Source organism: Melospiza georgiana, chromosome 18 (genome assembly GCF_028018845.1).
Source record: "Melospiza georgiana isolate bMelGeo1 chromosome 18, bMelGeo1.pri, whole genome shotgun sequence".
NCBI classification, from domain to species: domain Eukaryota; kingdom Metazoa; phylum Chordata; class Aves; order Passeriformes; family Passerellidae; genus Melospiza; species Melospiza georgiana.
In genome coordinates, this window is record NC_080447.1 from 7,943,481 (window position 1) to 7,968,363 (window position 24,883).

Here is a 24,883-nt window from a genome sequence, read left to right on the forward strand (position 1 = left end):
GTTTTTGCTTAAACAAGAAATCACTAAAGTCTACTTGGGCAAGAAAGTAAGTTAAGCTATGCTTACTATTAAAATACAGAAATCAAGACCATGAAAAATCTACTCATTAATTCATTAAACACTGAAAAATCTGTATTGTCTGCTTTCTAGAGTGATCTTTACTTGGTAAAATCTTCAGGCAATCAGGTTAGCATAGATTAAACTGCTACCAGGATCACAGAGCACCTCAGCTCAAATCTTACTCAGCAATACTATAGAAATGAGTGAGCCAAACCCTGAGAACAGCTCAGCCTCTGCTAGAGGAGAAACAGTTAATGCTCATCATGGCTCAGCAGAGCTGCTTCACAGCCAGGAGCTACTTTGTCCAGCCTCAGTTAATGCACAGCTGCTGTGCCTGCTGGAGGTGAGTGCCAGCAGCAGCAGCACAGGTGCTCACTCCCTGCTCAGACCCATCTGGGGCACAGCCAAGGGCAGGGAGCAAAGGAAGAGACAAAAGTGGAAAGAATCTCACATGGGCAGTGACCCAGCTGGAGTCCTGTGCAGAGGATAAGCTCAGCTGTGGCTGTTTTCCAGTTCAGGCTACCTGGACTCTGGCAGTACAGACCTACTGCTGTCCCCAGGCAGAGCTGCAGCACTTGGGGCATGGGGGAGAACCCCAAACTACACCACTGCCCAATTACTGAAATTTTACAGGGATAAAAGACATCTCATAGAAGGTTCTCAAGCTTTGGATGAGGCATCTGCCCATCCTTGTCTATCTGGAAGTCAGATATCCTGTTGTTTTCCAGCTGGTAAGACAGAACACTGACTGGAGTTCACATTGCCAAAATTGTTCTGGTAACCCAGCTGCTGACAGTTGGTGTTTTTATAGTCCCTCTGATACACTAAAATATAGTGGGATGCTACTATGAACATCTCATATCCCAAAGATACTTGCTATTTGGATCTTTATTACTACAATTATATCCTGTCAAAAGACCATACCTCTCACATAAAATGCCATTTTATCCCTAGGGTTTGGGTTTTTTTCAGATCTGGAAAGATCCCTATTTCATGCCCCTGAGACAGCACTTGATTAAGAAAAAGGGTGGCTGGCTATCTTCCATTTTCTCAAGATGGAAATACTGTGTGTGATTTGCATGAAGAGCATCCCTGTCTCTTTGTGAGATGCAGTGATGGATTATTGAATGACTTCACTCTGAGCCTCAGGCAGTCCAGAGGGATCATATCACTGACAAGACCAATAATCTGATCAGAGAAGCTCAAGGAGTTCCTCCCAGCCAAAGCAGAATGAACAGAGGGAGTGCTGTACTCAGGGTGCTCCTCAGGTCTACAGCTGATGGAGCTGACACAACAAAAAGCTCACCCACACTTCAGTTCCTCTCAGGATTCATTCTGGGGGTTGTCCAGACTGACCCTCATTATGCAGAGGTTCCACAGTTGGCTCAAAATAAGCAAAAGCCCTAAGAGTAGCAACACAAATTTCTGTATTTTGTAAAGATTTCTGAAAGGAAAAACCCCAGATGTTTTGTGGCTGTCTTAAAACCACATAAAAATCAGATTCAACCCAATTACGAGTTTTTAAGAGCAGCTAAGAGCATTATCTTCTCTCTCTGGCCCTACCAGTGGATAAAGCCTGAGAACTCAATTAGCAAGAAAAGATAGCACAAAACCAACATGTAACCCAACAAAACAATTGAAAGCTTTTATTGTGATACCTTGAATAGATACAGTATAGTGAAACAACAAATGATGTACAGTATTGCAAGGACAAAACAGCAACACAGCCATGTCACCTGTAAAAGAAAGCATTTTAAAGAGTTTAAGAAACAATGAGGCACAACTCAACTGCCATTTATGACTCATGCTTTAGACCTTAAACCACTTGTAACAGTCCTTTTAAAAGAAACCTCTGAAGCATCTGTTCCTTTTCCAGTAAGTGTTTATACTGCTGGTTGGCTTAACATGAGTCTCCGTGAAGTCCAATAAAGTGTCCAAGAAATTTAACAATAATTTGACAGCTTCTTCCTCTCATGGCCAATATCCAAGGCTGGAGATGAGTGAAGTTTGGTCTGTGAGTCTGGAGGTCACTGCTGCTGAGATGAGCGGGCAGGAGGAGCCCTTGGAGGGAAGTGCATGGCCACCAACCCTGGCACCCAGCCTGGGGAACCCTTCACTGATCCACCAGTGGGAAATACAGATAACCTTTGGTTATGGGTGCAGTGAGGACCTGGTCAGAACCTCTGAGGCCAGTTTTTAACTCAAAGAAATGTCTCTCCTCTCCTCTCCCAAGGACTGCAAGCACAAAGGCACACCACCCACACTGGTCACTCTGCTGGGCCATTAAGATGGAGCCGTAACAATCTTCCTTCACATAGTTTGCCATTGTACAGCTTACAGCCAACAAGGGAAATTCAGATCCTGGCCCTTTTAACTGGCAGTTAAAATTAAGATTACCAGGCTGCTAAAAGCATGCAGCAGGAGTGGTTAGGCTGAGCCATCCCTCACCAAATTTTGCAGCTGATTTTTCACAGCAAGTTTGCAACGTGACAGGATTTTTATACATGGCAGCACTGCCTTTTAGCAATCAAGAAGGTACTTAAAGCAACCAGCCAAAGAAAAACTCTAGGGTTTGGAGGCAGACTCAGTCCTGGAAAACCATTGTTACAACCATTATTTTGGACCTAGACAGAGAATGTGTGGTCAGATGACTAAAGTCACACCAAATTATGATTAATTACTTTAGGACAGGCATGGCGCTTTAGAGGTTCAGTGGAAAAAACTTCCAATACATGTACATTTTTGCTAGCAAATTCCTATGCATCCCAATGAACATTTCTTCTAAGCCAGCTCATAGTCAGTTCATTTGGTCCAAGAAAGAGCCAGCAAGAAACAAAGGTTCACAAAAGCTTTTTGTTACAATTTATAAAAAACAAAATACAAAATAAATGTTAAGACCAAAAATAACCAGTACAAGTAACAAAAGTGCTCTCAAGTTGGAGGGGAAGTAAACTTGCCCAGAGCAAACACATACAAACTTTAAATATAATCTTTAATATATTACAAAAATTGGTTAGAGGGAAAATGCTTTAGTAAATTTTTTTTCAAGTAAGTTTATTTTTCTTTCAAATGACTGCTGGAGGGTTCAGTGACCAGACTGACCTCTTCACATCAGCCAGCAGTCATTGCTATCTGGATTCAACTTTCACCAAAACCAATAACAAGAATTCTTTATATCTTTATGAGGGGAGAAAATAATTACTGATGCTGCCAAACAACGTGGGAAGAAAATTCACATATTCCCTCAAAAGACTAAGCCTCAAGAATTGTTACATGGCAGCATAAAATAGTGATTCTGTACTAGTTCTACTCTTTATTCCTTCTAAGTATCCACTCTTAATAAAAGACCAAAACGAATATTGCTTTGTTTGGTTCTCTTAAAAGCCATAAACATCACATATAGGTCATTAACTCTTTATGCCAGTAGTCTGAAGCTCTATGTGCTAAGCACTTGAAGTCTCAACCTTTGGCATCAAAGTTAATTAAGGTTTTGGTGAAAATGTCCAGTTTGAAATATAAATAATGCACTGAAGAAAGAGGTTGAATTTCTAAGAATAAGACTGTGTTAGAGACAGCATTAGCTTACTAACAAGAGCTAGCCAAACCCCCAATTTTGGAGAGAAAAATCTTTAATACTTTATATATTTTCTGTAATTTCAACTCTCTCTGGAAAAGCAGCCATTACTTTTGCCTTCAGTCCAGTGTACTGCCTCAGCAAGTCTGCAGCCAGGAAATAAGAAAAGCCCAAAGATACACAAACCTCACACAAGCTGTTCACGAGTATCAACATTGCAACAGGACTTAGAAGCCAACACAAACTTTTTGCTGATAGAAGTTTTAATGCCTTCCTTGTTGGCAACAAGGTGGAAAACAAAATCCCAAAGAACTCCAAGTCAAAAAGAGCAGGAGACAGGCAACACCCAAGCCATCTTGCATCAATGGCATTGTTAAAATGAGACCTGATGTGAAGACAAAGTAGCAATGTGTGAGCCACAAAATCCAGGTTGAATGTAACTGTACCACCTCAGGCCTCTGGACTGAAACCCAACAGCTTCAACTACTTCTCTAATTCTTACAGTTTTAGTTCATGGGTATCAATCATGACAACATGTGGCAGGCAGTTTAGCCAGCCTGCATCACAGAGAATGTGTACACCTGGGAGAATGCTCCTCTCACTCCTCCCCACAAAAACACTGGAAAGCTGGTTGTAAAGATTCATATTGCCCCTACCCATTGGCATAATTTTTCATGTCTGACAATTTCTAAAGTGCAGCAGAGTTCAGAAAGCCTATGAGAGATTCCCAAAAACAGAACAGCAGCAGCAGCCCCTGTGATTCATTTCACAGGTGCCATATTAGAATTGTTATTGAGAGAAAGGGATTTCATATTGCAAGGCTTCTGTATTGTTCAGTTATAGGACTTATGTAGTGTTAAAGGGGTTTTATCAAACAGTTTGTCCTCAAGCAGTAAAAGGATTAACATACAAAAAGTCTGTAGAGACTGTTTCATTTGAAAATTAAGTTAGCAAATTTATGTAGAGCGTTTCTTTCACAGTTGCTCAGTTTGCATACACAGATACCAACAGCTCATATTGTGCATATACTTTCCAGAAGTTTCTCTCATTAACTGATTCCATTAAAGAAACAGCATGAGAACAAAAGAGAAGGTGAGTTTCATATAAACTTTTATTATAAAAAGATACCTGGGGATGATTTAGCCAGCAAACCAGGAAACCCTTTCCCCACCCCCAATTTTTAAAAACTATCTTACTATTTTATTTTATGAAAAAACAAGTCCAACTTCCCTTCCCTCTTATTACTCCTTTTCCTACAGGTACTATATTAATTTTCATGTCATAGGCTCTGGCCATTTCTCACAAAAATAAATATTTTTGTTCAAATGTAGCAGAAGCAGAAGACTTCAACAAGTTTCCTTGACATCAACCTCTTTGTCCAGTGCATTAGGACTATACAGTTACATGGAACCAGCCATAAAACTTCACTGATGCACAAGTCCCTGTTACTGGCAAAGGTACAGTACCAAAACTTTGTTTTTTCCTAATATACCAACTAATTTTTTTTTCAAAATAGAAGATGCATATATTTTTCTGTCTTTTTAATCTTGCAAGCTATAGTTTTATAAATTTTTTATCCAGCAAACTCCTTAGGGAATATGTTGGTCTGAAAAGAACATATTCTATAGCATTATTGATTTAAAATCTTTCTATGTTTTTCATTAAGATACCAAGCCTCTGGCATAACCTTTCCTAACAACTTGAGACCTGCTAACTTCAGTCAGTGCAATTGAAATCTTTTTTTGAAGTGATCACTGTACCTTTAACCAATTCACCTACAAGATGTACATAGGTTGTGGTACACTCAATTTGAAAAAAGAAATTAATAACTACAATACTGCATCCTCTTCACTGCCAAACACATCAGAAATTGCTACATATAAAAAAGCACCCCATCCCATACATTCTTTCAGACTGCTCAGGGACAGAACTTCTACAGGACTGGAGTGTAGGTGTTTAGGCAAGAAGCATGCACAGCAGAAGTAGCATTAAAGGCATAGGTCAGAGAGAGATGCTAACCAGTAAAATCTGTTTTCAATTAGTGAACTGTTTCTCTAGTCTGAGAGAGTTTAGAAAAAGGTCATCCAAAATGTTCCAAAACAACTGTTCACACAATAATACACGTACAAAAAGAGGGAACTTACACAAGGAGAAAAGGCAAACATGGCCTGAAATAGCCACTTACACTACACTACTCATTTGTGAGGTTTCAGAGTTCAGTGATATTCTCAGGGCCACTCTAGCCAAGCTCTTCCTTTACTTTGCATTAGTCTTTGTAAAGCCTGTTCCACAGAATATAGTCCAAACAGAAGGAAAAAGGTTGTGGTTCACTCCCAGCCATTGTCTTTTATCATGTGGGCAAGTTCAATGATAAATTTTCCTTCTTTGTATTTCTGACTGCTCTCAAAAGCATGTTCCTGGAAAGGAAAAAAAAAAAAAATCAAAACAACATTGAATTCAGTTCAGGAAATTGAATGTTTTAAACATCAAACTTACAGTAAAAATACAAACCAGGAGCCATTACAGGTAACAACCCATATTGGTTATAACAAGTAAGGGAAGAGAGGGGAAAAAAAGAGAGGTTGAAAACCCTTGAGAAGGAAACAGAAGCAAACTTCTCCTGAGTGGAATCAGCAGATTCCTAAGTGGAATCAGCAGATCTACTGCACAGATCTTGCTGTAGAACTGATCGTGTTCTCTCTCTGCTTAGGGAATTTTAATGCTTTTTAAAGTGAAAGTTAGGAAATGGCATGTTATACATGTTATTTATTTATTCCCAGAAGTAATGAAAATAGGGAATGAAAACCTCTTCAAAAGCTCTCCATTATATTCATCATCACAGGAAAGGCATTAGGAAATTCCTAAGATCTGAAACTACACTGAATCATTGAAAATTGAAAATCCTACCCAGAATCTAAGATTTTCAAAGCCACAAACTTGCAACACAGCTGCAAGTGCACAGGTTAATTTTCAAACAACAGAATTGATTCCACATTATTTGTAAACAGAGTAATATGCTCAGTACTGTTTATTGGAATTAATATTTTTGCTGTATCACCAACTTTTGCAGTCCATGACACTACAGACTCACTTTGACAACTTCTCCCACCTGGTTTAGTGCACATGTGCTTGAGAGTCTTGCAAAAAGATTATCAAATACAGAAATATTAGACAGCTGTAACAGCACCTATAGCTCATGCCTCATGCTTGATTTGCAGTCCAGAATAAAATTATTATCTGCTACAACATTTCTGCAGATGCAAGGAAGCAATTAGAGGCCAGTGTACACAAAAGCTCCAGAGCTAACTCAGCAAACTATCAGCAAAGATGTTACTCAGTGGCTACTCAAACATCTGTGCTTCAACATGCAAACCTTTATTGAGGATGTAAGTATATTACTTACATATTTCCATCCAAGAGTGGTTTTACAGTTTTCACAATAGATATCTGCTACAGCATGTAAACCTGTCAGAAGAACTCTCTCCTCTGCTGGACCACAGCCCACATTTACCCTGAAAAAAGGGGAGAAATTATGTTAACAGATGAGTGTGTTTCTTTTCTTACTGTTCCCCAGCTTTTCTCCTGCAGACGAAAAGTAGTTTAAAAAAAAGCCTAAGTTATTCAATGCTGCAGAACTTCCTCTGTTACACTGGGCAGAAGAACAGGAAGAAAAAAGGGGTTTGTTTTTTGTTTTTAAGTGGCTGTGGTGTCACTGTTGGTGATAGTCACTTACTGCCAGCAACAAAGATAAGCTAAATAGTTAAACTTCCAGAGAACAGAACACTGCACAGTAACTGGACACTTCTACAGTTTCAGGCTTTACTTCAAAAACTATTTGAGACCTCTCTAATGGAAGGCTGTACCAGTGAATCAGCACCAACAGCTGAATTTAGAACCAGCTCCAAAATAGCAGCAAGAGAAAAGCCTCATAAATATTTCTTTGCTACAGATCAGCAGACTAAGCTCTGATGAACAAACAGCAATTTCAAAACAAAACATCCCTTTAAGTACTGCATCAAGCCAGTTTTTCCACAAATGAGTCTATGCAGAAAACATGAGGCAAGACTAAACCAAGTTTTTAGACAGTTTTAAATATGAGGAAAATGTTGCCATTTTTGCTGCTGTAGTACCAGATTCTTCCTATTAGAATTATAGCAGAAATCCTAAATCACCACTGAAGGACTACATACTAAAAGAATCTCAAGGATCTGCAATCAAATCCTTTGCAGTTACAGTTCCATTATCCTGGTCAAAAATAGACCAGGACACTCAACTGTATCTTTTTCAAAATGCTGCAACACAAAAAACTGCTGAAAAATAAAGACAAAAATTCAATCCTGCATGTAAAAAACTTAAAATACACCCATTAACAAATGCAAAGAGCCTCCTGTCAAGGGAAGGACATGCCTAAGACTGCAAATATTAGGCTTGATAAGATCACAGAGACCTTTTGCCTCTAGCACATTTGCAATATTCAAGGTCATTAAAGATGTACCAAGTTTACTGAAACATTAACCTGTAAATGTATCCAACTGTCAGGCTGGGAAATTCTTTAGACCACAGTAGAGTTGTCTAAAGAAAATTTACAGTCACTCAATAGCTTGTGACTTCTGGAGTATCTCAGAATGGCAGCTCCTCTTGAGACAGCTACCATTACATACACAAAAGGAATTTCACATTAACACACTCCCCTAATCTTTCAGCTCTTAGCAGAATTCCTTAAAATAGAAGATAAACTCGTGTATGTGCAAAGGAATGCTTCAGAATCAGCCCATTACTACTGCTGGTGAGTAAAGCCAGCATTAAAAAGAACAGGGCAAAGTACAGCTATGTTAATTCCTACTGCTTTCCCTTTGGGCAGCACAGAGTTACACTCTGCAGGGTGTGCAGAACCATAACCTCATACTTACACAGAATTGAAGAGGTAGGCTCGTCCCTGGCTTCCCTGGAAGGACTGCATTAGAAAAAAAAAAATTGCACACGTTAAAAAACACAAGCCCAACCAAACAAGAAAATAGTTCCAGAAGGGTATGTAAATAAACATATAATGATAAAACAGATATAAACAATTTCAGATTAACTACTTTATAGTAGTTCTTTATAGGGAGGTCTGGTCAGACAAGTTTTCATCTACATTAGATTTTTAATAATGATTTTATTTTACTCTGTCAAGTGCTATTGCTCAAAATTCAACATCTATAATGCAAGCAAAACATAGTTTTTTCCTGCCCCTCTGCAAGATATCAATTCTCATTTTCCTAGACATCCTTCATGCTAATTGAAATAATCTGCTTTTAACTCAAAGGGAATTACTCCCATGTCCTCTGTCATCCCCTGCTGCAGCCAAAAGATTATTTATTTCAATTTCATTGCATCATTTGATATAAAAGCAGTTAAATTCTGAACCAAGCACAAAACCAGCATACTGTACTCAGGAAATGCATCTGATCAGTTTAAAATTCACAGATAAGCTCAGCTTCATTTTAGTAAGACAACTGTTGGCATCAAAAGCCTGACCACAGGCATTTGCTTTCCAGTCTCTCCCATTCCTGATAAATGATGGACAAACAATGGCACTTGGGCTTTCTTGCCTGGATCTAAATAATGTTTTAGTTCAGAGCAGTAGCAGAGTTTTGAATTAAAACCCCTCATCAGCCACACTCACTGAGGGCTGGTTTGGCTTGTGGAGCAGTTTCAGTGCCTTGATCTGCACCCTTGATCCTTCTGAACCAACCAACCCAGCAGTTCTTCCTGCACTCAGCCATGGTAATGCAGACACAGCCACGGGTAAAACATTCCAAACCTGAGTCAGACACAGCACTGCTTTCATCTGACTCCTTCTGCATTGAATTACTTGGTAATTTAGACACAGCCATTCTTTCCCATCCAAACAGAATCACGCTGGAACTGAGTTTTCCTTTCTTCCCTCTTCCATACTGAATTCCATTAAAAAAAAATCTGTAAACTGTCTTAATTTCTTTTTTCTTTGAGCCTTTCCATTCTCTAACCTACTTTCAAAGAAAATGAACTACTTTATCCATGATGCAGAGAAAGTACAATTGTTTTTAAGAATCCCTGTGGTTCTAGTGTTGAACATCACAGACCAACTTTTCAGAAGCCTGCAATAGATCAGCATGGAAGGTTTTTGGAAGGAAAATCTCAACCTGAATACTTGTGTATGGTTTTAGTAGCATCAGGCATGAAATCAAAGGCAGAAGCTCCTTTCTGCAATGGATTCTTCTCCTGACACATATTTAGTTATATCATTACAAGTCATTTGACACTAAAATAGCTATTTTGCCACTCTACCAACTAGCAACACAACAGCAGTAATTGTTGTCTCTTAATTACTCAGAATAGTGTGCAAAAAAATCCCCTCACCTTGTAAAAGGAAAACACATCTAAATTAACCCTTTTTGATCAACACTAACCAGATTATATACTGCAATAAAAATGTTTAAAGAAAGCCCTGACTCTGGACTACTCCAGGTACAATAATGCCAGAGTAGTTAGATACAGCCTTTACATACTTGTAAAATCTTTAACATGAAAAATTCTACCTAACAGCACTAATATTTTATTATTTTAGCAATAATTTAAAAGAAGTATTGAGAGAACATATTAATGTTCTCCACAAATACTTGAAGGGAGGTTGTAGCAAGGTGGAGTCAGTCTCCTCTCCGACCTAATAAGTGACAAGACCAGAGGAAATGGCCTCAGGTCACACCAGGAGAGGTTTGGGTTGGGTACCAGGAAACATGTCTTCACCAGAAGGGTTGGCAAGCATTGAACAGGCTCCCCAGGACAGAGGTGAAGTCACCATAGACACAGATGTGGCACTTGGAGACATGGCTTAGTGGTAGACTTGTCACTGTTGGGTTTGTGGTTGGACTTGTTGACCTTACAGGTCTTTCCAACCTCAGTGATTCTACGGAGGTTCCACCCTCAGCAAAGACAAAAGAAAAAGCACTGTCTCCACCAGCCAGAAGTACAAGTCTTATTTTTCACCAGGCAAGGAAAACCAGATAGGCTGTGCAGGACAGTGAAAGCTGAAACTTCAGGCAGGACTGACCCTGAAAAGGAGAGACTTAGTTGAGAACAGAGTCTGCACAGTTCTGTCAGAAAGTAATTTATCCTTACAGCTGACTTAAGACAAACAAACAAAAACCCCACACTAGTTCAGTTCTCCTGAGATACCTAACCACACATCACAGAACTGGAAGAGGAGTGCAGACCTACACTCTGCAGTTCCTACAGAATAAACAGGACTCTCCAGACTCCAGCCAGTAACAGAGAATGCTTACTGCAAGTGGAAACAAAATCTCTTCAGATATAGACTCTTAAAAAATGCCCATTAACAAATGAGTAACTAGCCTGGGTAAACAACACATTAATTTAGAGAAAATAACACATGTGCAACTGCAAAATTTAAGAGAAGGTAAAGGAAATACTTCCCCAAATCCTCTTATTCAGTAAGAAGTAAATGTAAAACTAGAACTTCCATGTTTCACACCTGAAATTATTAAAAAGAACTTCCAAAGCCATGATGACCATGATATTTGGTTAAACTACTGTAAAAATTCTTTAAATTAAAAAAGTTGCATGCATTTCCCCTTGCTTTAAAAATTCCATGTTGTAAATTAGAATTCACAAATCCTTTTTAAAACAGCACCAAGAAATACTCTCTATTATCATGTGCTATTTTCTCTCTTTATATGTAATTACACACACCAATCACATACAAATTAATGTAGTCAGTTGGGGTTTTTTTTTGTCTGGTCCTATACAGTCATGTTTAAACTACTTATATGCCATACCTGAGGTTCCCCAGTAGGCTGGGGAAGAAAAGAAAGACTCCAGAAAAAAACAAGAGTCAGGAGATCTTCTGAACGATCTTATGCAATTATTTCTGCCAAGTTTATGTTTAGTCTTGACTTAGTATCACCTACTAAAAGCTCTCCTTTGACCCTGCATTTTTCAAAATTAAGCAGAGGGCAGTAACAGGACGCCAGGAATAGCACAAAAAGCAGCTATTCCCCTCTCTTGTTTCATAAGCTGAAAAAAAATTCACGCCAAATGAAATATAAACCACCGGTTGGAAAGCACTGCTTTAGTTGTTTTTCTTTTCCTAATATATTTTTAAAGATGACTTGACTTTTCCTGCACCCTTTGCTTTGTTGCCCTAGATAATACTGTACTCTTCTAGGCTTATTTTCCCTCAGAAATGGCCATTACCTTTTAATTTTCAGGATTATCAAGGTAGAGTGGAGGGAGAAGAAACACAGAATCTTTTCCTGTGACAGTGATTTTAGAAAGAAAGTGTGTTCACAAACATCTCACTGTGAAAAGCTCCTCCATTCCAGCCTTGCTTCCTGTTCCCAGAGTATGACTGATGCATTTGATTCCATCTTTTCTTACCTCCACTCGTGTTTAGAGGCTAAGGATTGTATTTACATGCCACAGAACACTTCTTTCCTTGCCCAGCTAAAAAGAGCAAGTTCCTCCATGTTTACATCACTCAGGTAACTCAACAGGAACCTGCAGCAACTTGTGGAACTGCATTCTGGAACACAGAACATGGGTCCAGGCAGCTCAGACTTCCCTTTAAAACCAGTGCCCAACCACATCATCTGTGTTTCACTGAGCACTGCAGGGTGTGCAATCCAGCCAGGCAGAACTCCCATACACTGACTGCAATAAAACCACTGCAAGGACATCCATCTTTAAATTCCTGTGCCTTTTAATTATTGTTATCAATCTCTTGTCAGCACTTGGCAGCCAGTTTCTTATTTACATGAACAGCTGAGATTTTTTCCCCAAAATTGTATTTAAACCCCACAGAAAGGTATACATCTGTCACAGATGCATTCTCTAAATGGTGTAAGAAAGATTTATTATCAGAGTTCTACTTTTGGATGCATCCTACTACTGGAAATGAGAAGAAGACAACTCAGTTTGGTGCTTGAGCTGCTTGCTAAGCTTGTAACTTGGCTATAATCAGAATATTCTGCACAATCAGAAAAAAATTAATACTGAACATTTGCTTTTACCAGCACTAGGTTTCTCACACTCTGCACTGTCTAATTCAGTTATACTGATATGAATTTAAGGGACTGACAGGTTGAACACCTTGTGTGTCAACTCCTCCAAGAAAATGAAAGAAAGTACTTTAAATGGCAGTGTCAAGGACTAACAGGCACAACTGTTCAAACCAATCTGCAGACAAACCACTTTTCAATAGAATAAACATCACCTATGCAAACACAAACTTTAACTGTGCAACATTTGTTCAGCACTCCCAAGATCACGAGCACTGTACATGAATCAAAACTAAGGCAGAACATTCTATTCAAACTGAGTCCTAAATATGTCTTAGCCATGAGGGAGAAATTAGAAGAGAGTGGCAAGTGTGACCAACTCTCATCAATAATGACTCACAGCAACCAGGATTTTCACTTAGAAGCTGGGCAATTTATCAGTTCCACTAATAACTGCAGTTGAACTTCACACTTGCTATAAGGCTGCTTTTTCATGGTCCTCAATTAATAATGCTGTATTGATTTATGAGTTAAATTATTCCTCAGAAAATCCATATCTTTGACCAGCTAGCTATTTATACAGAAGGATGTGTAAGATCCATCATGTTTCCTTGTTTCAGCACAGCTGAAAGTATCCAGAACATCCAATAGTATCAGCAATATTGTCCAGCTGTGCTTACAAACTACAGTGAAGTCACCTGTTTGGAACTAGGATCTTTTCAAGTCATCTGACAGACCTGTGCCACTGATACATGATGTAGGAAAGCAGCTTTATACATGTTCCACTTGTGCACACATGCAGAATGAGGTATGATCTATGCTTGTAAGTGAAACCCACCCTCACCTCTAACACCAGGAGTAGCTGTTTTACCCAGGAGGAAAGGAAACACCAGTCAAGCAGAACATGTATTTACTGCCCTGAGGCACAGCTGAAGGCAGGGTGGGGGAAGGGATGCTGCTGAAAAGCTTATGCCATCAATTATTCCCCAGAGATGGGATTAGATTGCATGGCTAGAGCTCATGCTCTGCAGCAAATACCCAGGGAAACTCCATCTGAGCATGGACTGGGGGCAAGGCAGGCATGGTTCCACAGGGGCATCACCAGTGTCTGCAAGCTACTCCAAACACAGAAATCAAATATTAAAGAAGGAAAATGAAAGAAGTCCATAGGTTTTCATCTGGTTTCATTTCCTTTCATTTGCTGGAGTTCCCTTTACAAGCTAAGATAGATCAAACTGAATCAGTTCTCTGACAAAATAAACAAATTTGGGAAATACAGAAAACTGTACTTGTTAGGGGCAGCATTCTTAAAGTAAACCAGAAACACAAGTGCCCTGATCTGTGAAATTATCTCCTCAGCAAGATGCATCAGAGAGTGTAAGGATATCCTCTCACTTCAAGACTTGCAACATAAATTCAGAAAACTGAATTCAACATAAGGTACAGAGAAAAAAAATTATCGGGGAAAACCCCCACATTTCTTCCAGCTGGTGTTTCCCTCAGATCCAACTCCCTGATAATGCAGACCACCAGAGGTGCTGCTGCCCAGCTGCTTCCCAGGCAACTTCTAGAAGACTCCATGATAAATACTAATTTTTTTTTAAGTTCATTTCCATTCAAGTATTTACTGAATTTGATGAAGGAAGTTACAAAGTTCAATATGTAGAGAATAGCCTTAAAAAATTCTACCCAAAAAACTGCATGCTTGCAAACTTGGCAAATTATATCTCCCCAAAGTGAAGACTTCGTCATGCAGGACAAGTTACCTTGACCTATGCAGCTTCTTGAATGGATTTCAGAAATAATTATGTCAAAATACACAGAGTAGAACACTTCCCTTGCACTTTCCAACTCCTTTAAGCCTTCAAATTTATTCTTGGATGTCTTCCAAAGATTGCTTCTTTCAAAAACTAGGTTCTTCCCCCAGAAGAAAAAAAATGAACCCAAAAAACTAGAAGCCTCTTGGAGAAAAAAATTATCACCAGAATATTTATAAAACTAGTGAGGGAACAAAAAGAGCCCTCAAACATACATAAAACAGGCCCATCTATCTTTCTAAATACTCAATATATCATAAGCAAAGAAGGATTACAAATTGAACCAAGCTAAGTACAGCACATTTACTTTAAGACCATAAACTCTTTAAAAAAATTACTCCTGATCTCATCAGTTACACAGTGGAGGACAAAACCACAGATTGCTAAACAAGGCTAAAAATGTTTTAGTATCTATTTAGGCCTAAGACTCTTCCTTCTCATCAATAATAGAAGAGCATTCATACTGAATGCCTTGGAGAACTAAAGTTAACCACCAAGATCATTCTTTCACTCACAAGGTGCAAGGATTTCCCATTGCAATCAATGACAGTTACATATATATATATGTATATACCTTTATGCAGAACTCATTCTTGAAAATATTGACACATCTAGTCTTGTCTGTGACTTCACATGACTTTTTTCCCCTCTGGTCAGATATGCTTGGCAATGAATGAGACAGAAGAAAGTGACAGCATTTATACAGATATCTATACAAAGTAATCCAAATTCTCTCCATTCCCAGAATTCAGGCACACTGTAAGATGCTTTAACAGTCTTTCAGGCAGGTCAACCTTGAGTAACAAAACATTATCCTCTGCAGCATATCCAACAGATTCCAAGATTCTATGAAGTATTTGTATTTTTTTGTAATTTGTTGGATCATACCTGAATTTCTAAACAATTACTGGAACTTAGCAGGAACAAGCCACTCTCAAGTGCTTTGGAACTTATGCTCTTCAAGTAACATTTGTCTCCTATAAAATTAACTACTCTTAATAATCACTGCACAGTTCCTACTATTACATAACAAAAGAAAGCTCCTTCAGTCAGGCCTTCCACAAAACTTATTCTAGAATTGTTCAAAGAGCAGCAAATATGTAACATTTTATTTAGGCCACACAAGTAGCAAACTCCCCTGTACTTCAAGAATTGTAGAAGTTTTCTCAAAATTCAATTAAGTTTGGATTTTTAAAATTATTATTACTAGCATATACTTTTTGGTCACTTTTTATGTGCTGTTTGAACATCTTAAATCCATGAAGTATCAATTTTAAATCCACTAAGTGCTTCCCACGGCATCAGCTCCTTGCCTTACTCTTCAATAAGACCTGTGGTTATTTGCTCATAGTTTACTTCTCTTCTGTGCCTACAATCATGGAAGGATATGATTCTAAAAATATTTGCCTCTTTCAAGAAATTTTTAAAAGCCATAAGTTCTTCCCCATCTTGTGAATATACCCCAGTGTAGTGCTGATTGGCTTATTCTTTCTCATAGCATTTAAAAAGTACTTTAATATCCTGACAGACTCTGAAGTCTTCACCAAAGAAAGAGAACATCCAGCACTCACAGACCTGTCAGCAACACAAATCAATCACCTCTGAGGTGCACCTGACACCACCTCAAACTTACACTTACTTCAGTAAAAAGTCACCTACAGTTTATTAGTTCTCTTACTGGGTATCCTTCAAATCAATGGTTACCCTAAGATAACCTGGGAGTTAGAAACTATTATGGTAACTGTTCATACATGTGTGCACATGTCCAGCTGTACAGGAAAATGTTTGTCATTATCTCTACTGGCAGTGATCTCCCAGTTTGGGGCTCCTCATCTCAACCAGTCCTCTTCCCACATCTTCCCCTTCCCCAAGCTCCTCCCCAGCTGCAGAAAACAAGGTTATTACAGAGCAAAAACCTCTAGAAATGTATGTCCTAACCACTAACATCATGTTGATTTCAATACTGGGCAGCACACAGAGTCCTTTCACAGCTGCAGAGAAAATTAAAACCACAACTGAATTCACATGAGCAGGTAACACATTTTTGTCCTGTCTCATTAATCTGTGTTCTTATTTCTAAGCCATTGCCAAGACTCTTGGTTGCCATTTTATCACCAGTAAGGACACAAGAAAAAGAGCTTTGTGATTCATTCCAGGGCAAGAAAGAGATCCTGCTGCTCAAACAGAACAGAAATAAAATGAAAAGGTGATTAGTGTATGCTGCCATCCTTGTCAGACAATTGGCATCAATAGTTCTCAAAAGCAGAAGAATTGCAAATCTGTATTGAAGTCAGGGACTCCTCGGATCAGAATCAAAGGGATGATTGACAGAAATATGCAGCACTTTTTGCTTTTCCATGACAGACCAACGTTTAAGAGAAACACCACTCAGTTCACAGCATAGCTTTATCTTTTCATCTTCAAGTCAAAAACCACTACAGTGTCAGGTATAATAAATTCTTATACCTCAAAGCACATTAGAAAGCCAGCTGGATCTGCTTTAAATTAGAAGTGCACCACGCATTTTGTTCATTTTCCCTGACCACACATGAGGAAGAAACAACCACCATGGCCCCAGAAAAGATGGGGTGAGGGACAGCCTCCAGAGAAGCAGCTCCAGCCAGGCATTGAGTAAATACTGCTACAGAACCTGAGGGTTCTGACATGAGATGGTACTGGAAGCATTTGGAACAAAGTGAGAATCTACAACCAAAAATTGTATTTATAGGATGTAAAACAGAGCTTTGGCTTTGAACTAGGCCTTCAAGGAAAGGCAGTGGGGGGAAGTCAGGTTGAACAGTCTGTCTCTACTCCATCAATAAATCCAAACCAGCCCAGGAATCACGCTGTTCTTTGTTAACTTCAGATTATGTAGAATCAACTTCCATGATGTAGAATACACTTCAGGTTGGTTTATGTTTGTTTGGGATTTTTTTCCTGCATCTGAAAAGTTACATTAACTAGGATTCTAGATATGTCAAAAAAACATCTCTCTCACTAACCTAAGTTCATTGCATATAATGTGCCTCAATGAAGGCACTTCAAGAGAAGTTCAGAAAAATAAATCAAATTTTATTTGCACTCCCCACCCTCCCCAAGGCCAGCTGTACTTGTTTTTAATGATCCAAGTCTATCTATTGCTTTGCAGTTGTTCCCCTCAGAAGAACTCCTCCCATGCTGGATTATGTAAAGCTTCAGACTAAGGAAGATGGGTTTTCCAAAGCTATGTCCCAAATACAAGTAAAATAGATGACAAATGTTCTTTTTATTTTAAAAGCATACAAAAATATGCCACACATTTAAATGCATTTCTCTTTTACCATACAGATTTAGACAATAAAATATGGTTAAGAAATCTTAAATTGACAAAATATGAATCAGCTGTCAAATACGCATATGGTCAACCTGCAAGTACAAATATTTTTGTGAAGTGTCTTCAAAAATTAAGGAAGGCAGAAAGTAGAAATCACCTCTAACACCCTTCCCAACACCATTAGAAACAACTTAAAAGTAATTCTTTGTATTTACTACAGATTTTTGAAGAGTCCTGTGTTTTCTTTGAATTGAAAATCTGATTGTTAACATTTGAAATTATTTTATGAAGCTGTAAAATGAACACAGATTTGCTTAACATATTTGAAGTATTCTGCTGCTCAAAATTCCCAAGCCCTTAGAGAAAACTGGCTCATGTAGCAACTGTGGCAGCTTAGCTGGCATGCAAAAATCTAAGTCCACAAAAAGAACAGCTTCCTATTAAGTATGTGCTTGGACTGCATTTTCTCAATGAATTAATACATGTTAAGAGTCAAAACAAAAAAGTTTCTTTCTTCTTGTAAGTATCTACAACCTGAAGTTCAGGAAAGATTAACCCCTCCCAGTATTTTCTGGCCCAGAACATGAAGTGAATAATGAAACTCTGAGTGCCTGTAATTTAGAATCCAGTGGTGCCAAAAAGGCCTCATACTCAAAATCTGAAATCAACATGGAAAAAAAATAAATTCAAGTAAAAGGAAAAAATTGTATGTGGAAAACCCCTTATTGCCTGACAGCCCTGGGATAAGCAAGCAGGTATGCTTTCTCCTCACCCAAAGAAAACCTAAATTGAGAAGCAGCAGCATTTTCAAGCCCTCAGCACTGAAGAGCAGCATCACCTGAGTGCTGCTGAACACACAAACAGGAGCAACAGAGAACTTTCAGTGTCAAACCCTTTATAACTAACTTTATTTGACAAAACAGTCATATAGAGAACATTTTGTATTAAAAAGCAACTGAAGTATTTTCTCCATGACAGCATGAAAAATAATTTAATCAGGAGTTTGTTTGAAGCAAAGAATGAACGAGTCTGTCACGTATTTATCCCAAACTTCAAGCTTTCCTACAAGTCTTACAAGTCTTGATTTCTTCTAGCAACAGGGAAGAAGGGCAGGCCTAGCCTGTTTCAAGGTTCCACCTATTCTCTAAGCTCAGACAGTCCAACTATTTTGAACATCTCTGGCTAATCATGTTCCTTAGGAGCTGGTAGACAGCAAAAGTGTGTTTACAGATTTCATGACACAAGTGGGACACCCTGGAAACAGATTGTTTGGTGACCTTCAGTCCAACAGAGTCAAAAGAAATCTCTATCTGGAATAACCATAACCTGAATAACTTCCCTACCCAGAGACCCATGCTTTCTTCTGACAGTTTTCCTTAGCAGGCTTTTCAGCTACAACAGCTCACACACAGTACCCACCTGACAGCAGACACAGGTTGTTAACATGGGCAATATATCAGATCAACCTTTATGTCACATTCAGAAGTTTCCAGAACATATCCAGTTCTTAGCACACAACATGTATGACCCACGAGTGAACCCAGGGAAGATACTTTGAAGTATGCATCAATTTGCATCCCTTATCTACTGGCAGTGGTGTCACAGTGACAACCATTTTGGTTAACAAATAATTCACGAGGTCTCTAAAGAAACCACTTGCCTTGGAGATCAATTCATCGTGATTGGCGAGATGGGCTCTGCAGTGGATGCAGCTGTAGGTTCGGTGACAGTTTGGCAGGTAAGCCTGGAACGTTTTTGATTTTGTCATTTTTACCATCTCTGCTGGTGGCTCCTCACTCAGCTCAGGGCTGGCACTTGAAGAATTACAACTTTGCTGAACTCGCTGACAAAAGAAACACTGGAATATGCAAGCAAAAGCCGTTGTTGTTCTGGAGTGTGTGTGGCACTTTCCACACAAATGACAGAAGAGAAACAGTCACAACCTGTAGGTGAAAAGAGCAGAACAATTAGCAGCTTGCAACAAGACCACAGTTAACTTGTTATTCAACAAGTCCAGCCATAAAGCAAAGCATTATTTGGAGCAAATAACTGGAGCCTGGCTGTACTACAAGCCCCTTTTTCTAAGGAACTGCACAGTTCAAGTTCCATTCAACACAGCAAAAAGCAGTTCTGTTCCACTAATGGCTTCTACTCCATCACACTTCTAATGAGGGATGAGATGCAAACAGTTCTCCATGAATCACAAGCACTTTCTACGTTGTACCAGGTGTACTCTTCTAGACATTCATGCAGAAATTCACACTAAAAAGGTAGGGAATGAGAGGAAGTTAATTGTCTTTGAGGTTCTAGTGGTCAGTTCCAATACAGCAAGCAACAAGGAAAGCAATCTTAGAAAACACTTGTTCTGTCCAACAGTCAATATATTTGCACTTTGGTTTTCAGCAAAAATCTTGCAGGATCACATCTGGCTCTAAGTCAAATACCACCCTGTGCTGCCACCCTGTTCAGGGATCCCTGTCTGCTCTTTCAAGCCCTGCAGAATTATGCCTTAAGGCAAAGGCCTTCTTGACTGGTGTCCTGATCAAAGCTAATTAGGTACTTCCTCACTGTACCAGAATAGCCTTAATGGAAACTACCAAACCCACAATCTGATACTGAAGCTAAATCCTGCACAGAGAACACCCAACATCCTCAGAGTGCACTTCAGAGCTGTTACATGTCAGAGCACGCCAGAGCCTTCTGCTGTGCTGGAGAGCAAACCTTTGTAGTTTGCCTGAAAATGAAACAGATGCTGAACACGATAACATCTCCTGGTCTGTGAGAGGCCAGCAGCTCCCAGGCTGTGCATGCACCACGCTAATGAGCGCCCAAAACACTGCACAGGCAACTTCTGTCATCAGCTGTCAGGTGACTGCCTGAGTAGGTCAATAGCACAAATAGAAACGAGAGACAATATACAGAGTTTACAGTCTGCTGATCCAGCTAAGAGCACGCAAATGACTTATCACAGTTGTAAACTGTGTGCAGGCAGCACTAACCACTCTTCTAGCAGCAGGATACTGGTAACACAGCTAGAGCAGATAGTGAAAGCCACATAAATTAAAGTCTGTTTATAGGAAGCAGTCACTGCTTCAAAAGAAGCCTTGGGAAAGTAATCTGTACAGCAGGCCTAGCACATGACACAGCCACAGCAACACTTAAAGGAGTTTCAGTTTAGATTTTTTTAAATCCTAAGCAGATCAAAACTCAAACTACTGAAGGACTTGGTAGAAGAAAATTTCTTACACAAAGAATTGCAAAGGCAGATATAAGCGACAAGACATGTAACACACCACATACAATCAAAAAAAATAAAGCAGCAATGGGAACAAGGTGCCATCCAAAGCATGGATCTACACATGAGAATGATTCAGAAAACATCTGACAAAGGATACATTTATACATTCAAAATATTAACTCCTTGGCATGAAGAGCAGGACTCAAATATTAATAGCAATTTAAACAAATATTATATGCTTTGCATCCCAAGACAACTTATTACAACTGCACAGGGAAGAATAATTACATTATTTGCAGAAAACAGTTTGATATGAAACCACATTTATTTAGAAGATATATGAAAAAAGTGATCTAAGAACATGAGGTTCCTGTTAAATTCCTTGTTTGAACTCAACGTTAGATATAGATCCTATTTTGGCTAACACAAATAGGCAAAACCAGAACAAAACAGGGTTTCAGAATGAAAGGTACCACATGCTAAGATGTTTTGACTCTGACTTAAATCAAACCCTTTCCATCAGTAATTGGAACACGAGTTCAATCCTTGCAGAAGTTCAGTAGGTGTAAATGTGGCATTTGGGGATGTGGCTTAGGGGTGCCCTTGGCAGTCCTGGGTTAATAGTTGAACTCAATGATCTCAGAGATCTTTTCTAACCTTAGCAATTCTGTGAGGCGGAATGTAAAAGGAAAAAAAAAAATTCTTCAATGCATTCCTAGAAGTGTTTTTAAACACTTCTAAAGGAAATCTGGACTCTTCCAGGTTCTTCAACTACAGAAATTAAAATAACTCCAAGGCCGATTTAACAAAATTGTATTTGATATTGCTCTCTTCAAAAAGACGACTCTGATACGCACCATAGGAACCACAGACTTGTTGTGCCTTTAGGGGCACAATTCAAAACAAACCATTTCCTAGCTCGCTCTAACAACGGTGAATAAACACAGTATCACTTCCCTCTCACGGCTCCGAGCAGTTCCTCGGGCTGCTGCTCATTATTCTGCACAAACAGAGCAAAACCCCAAACTAACCATTCCCCTCTCGTTCTTTGGCCGCGGCACGCTCCGTGCTTTGGTCCTGCGTATGGACAGGTGCGGCTCCTGAAGCTCTGCTTGTGTTCGCACCTACCAGCGCAGCGCCAGGGGCTCTCCCGGCCGCAGGAGCGGGCACGGCGATCACCACCCCACTCCCGGGGTAGGCCCGGCACGACGATCTCCGCCCCCCTCCCGGGGCAAGCCCGGCACGACGATCTCCGCCCTCCTCCGGGGCAGCCCCGCCGCGGCCGCCCCGAACCCCGCAATCCCCGGGCCGGGGGCGAAGAGCGGCCCCGTCCCGCCGCCCGTGACGTCACCGGGGCGGGGCGCGGGGCGGCCAATGGGGCGGGGCGGCCCCGCCCCCGCAGGTCCCGGATGTGTAAACAAACACCCCGATGAGCGTGGTGGGGGGGGCGGGGGGCGGCCCCGCGCCGCCGGGGAAACAGCGGCTGCAGCCGCGCGTGGGGACCCCGCGCCTGGCACGGGAGGAGCTGGGTCAGGAACCGGCCTCTCCGTCGCTCTTGCGGGGCTCTAAGGAAGGAGCGACGTGAAGTACGCTCAAAAGAGTCTTTGAGCGGCTGCAAAAGCCAGACACAGCCTGTGCACGCAGTGTCAGTAACCTGCGGTGAGCTTACTCCAACACGGAAAAACCTCCAAGTTAAAGACTGAGCCACAGGAGCCTCACTTGCACCTTTACATACCAGGAAATAATAGGAGAAAATAAGCGCGGAGAAAGTTACCGGCTGACAGCTCTCTCCCCGGCGGGAGGGAGCCGCTGGCCGTGCGCCTTTAAAGCCGTTTCCTCTCTCACGCCGGAGCACAAAGCCGCCGCGGCGGGTGACGCCGTCGCCTTTTCTGTCCCCCCCCGCAGCGATTCCAGCAGGACAGCGGCTCGTTCGCCCCTGTGGCCACCGGCCCGGCCGCGCGGCCACCCGAGCGCGGCCCCGCGCTGCTCCGGCCGCCAGCTCCGTGCAGAACCCCGCGGCTCCCGGCCCCGCGCGGCGCGGGCGAGAGCGCGGGGGGACCCCACCGGCTCCCGGCGCGCCGAGCTCAGCTTCGCCCCCCCTCAATTATGTAAACCGCCCTTACCCGCCCCGCACCGAGAAGGCTGCGGGCAGACAGCGCTGCCGTCATTTCCAGGCGCTATAAATAGCGCCCGAGCCTCCTCCCGCCAGCAAAGTTGCCTCGGCGGCCCCGCGCACACGGGAGACGGCGGCCCCCCAGGCCCGGGCGCAGCACGGGGCTCCTTTCGCAGCCGCCTTCCGCCCATACCCCCCACCCTCTTCCTCCCCCGCTCCAAAAAAATAAATCCTAGCACAAGGAAGAGGGGCCGCTTCTCACCCGCTCGGTACTCACCGCTGCGCCGCGCCGACTCCGCTCCCAGCTCGGGCTCCGAGCAGCCCCCGGGCCCCTCTCCCTTAGGGGCCACGGGTAGGAGGGAAGGCGGGACCCCCGGTCCTTGCGCGGCGGGCAGCGAGAGCTCCGCGCCGGGCCTTCACCGAAAAACAAAGAGCGAGGATCAAGGGAGGGGGGTGGGACACGACGGCTTCCCTCGCCTCGAAGGTACCGTCTCGGCGACGGCCACCGGAGGGGGTCATAGACGGGGGCCGGGGGCGCGTGTGCCGCGCTGAGGGCCGAGGGGCGGCCGAGGCATCGTGCCGTGCCCGTGCCGTGAGCTCCGCCCGGGCTCCCGCTCCCGCCGCCGCCGCCGCCGCCTTTGTTTTGCTTTGCCCCGGCCCGGGGGCGCAGCGGCCGTTAAACGCGCTCCCCCCCCTGCCGCCAGCCAATCGCCGCGCGCCCTCGCGCCCGCGCGCGCGCGCCCCCCGCGCCCGGCCCCGCCCCTCTCGAGCTGGGGCGGGCAGAAGTGGCGCGCGCCCCTCCCCTCCTTTGCCCCCGGCTTTGAGGAGGAGGGAACGGGCTCGGGGCGGGGGGCGGGGCCCGAGCGCGGGCGAGGGGGCGTGTTGTGGGCCCCGCCCCCCTTTTGCCCCGCCCCCCGTCGGCCGTTGTGCGCGCGGCGGGGCGGGGGGGGCTGTGGGGGAGCGCGCGTGCCGCTGGGCGCGTGCCGCGAGCGCCCCCCTCCCCTCCAGCCCCGCGCGCGGCGGGAAACGGGCGGCGCGCGCTCGCTGAGGGCTGAGGCGGGCCCGGCCCTGAGGGGAGCAGCGGCGGGACGGGAGCGGGAACGGAGCGGGAACGGAGCGAACGCCAGGTAACAAAGCCCCTGCCCGAGCAGCCGCCTCGGTTTGCGGTTCCATCACCGGGTGCGGTTTCCTCGTGAAAGCGCTGCAATCGGCTATGTCGGATTGCTCTGAGTCCGTTTTCACACCAAAAAGCATTTGTCCTCCGCGTCTCTGCAGGAGTTAATAAAACCCTGGGAGGTGGCACTGGTCTGGTAAAACTTAAGTGCTGTAGAGAAAACATTAAGGAAAAAAAGGCCACTTAGAGGCTGAAAGACAAAGAGGATCGGTTGGAGCACTTTATTCCAGACAGAGATTTTGGAGAAAGCTCATTGCTTATAGAGAAAAAATACTCAGATTTTATGGTGTAAAATAACAATTTTCAACACTAGGGAGCCAAAACACAACTCACATACAAGTAGTTTCCCAAGTATTTGAGGTCTGTTGGCAATGATCGTGTTTTTCTTTAGAAAGTCAATAAAAGCCACCCCCTGGTTTATTTTGGCTGTACCCTTCTTGCTTCCACGGACAGAGTGTGGGGACACAAACTGCTGGAGCCTGCCACCAAGTTGTCATTTACACCTACCCGCAGGCAGGGCTCTGCTGTCCTGCTACGAGCACACATCATCAATAAC

General features: G+C 42.3%; 1 protein-coding gene across 2 annotated transcripts; it reads right to left on the minus strand.

The window, feature by feature from the left end:
- Positions 1-1,680: 1,680 nt before the first annotated feature.
- Positions 1,681-23,795, minus strand: YPEL1 (yippee like 1). 2 transcript variants are annotated; one of them, XM_058036757.1, is made up of 5 exons: positions 23,431-23,795; positions 19,463-19,745; positions 8,545-8,588; positions 7,038-7,146; positions 1,681-6,051 (listed from the first exon to the last, which is right to left on the minus strand). In XM_058036757.1, the coding sequence occupies exons 2-5, from the start codon at positions 19,577-19,579 to the stop codon at positions 5,962-5,964; spliced, it is 360 nt and encodes a 119-aa protein (XP_057892740.1). In that variant the 5' UTR covers positions 19,580-19,745; positions 23,431-23,795; the 3' UTR covers positions 1,681-5,961. The 2 variants fall into 2 exon arrangements, with proteins under 2 accessions (XP_057892740.1, XP_057892741.1); XM_058036758.1 differs by lacking the exon at positions 23,431-23,795 and adding an exon at positions 22,169-22,228.
- Between the last annotated feature and the right edge of the window lie 1,088 nt (positions 23,796-24,883).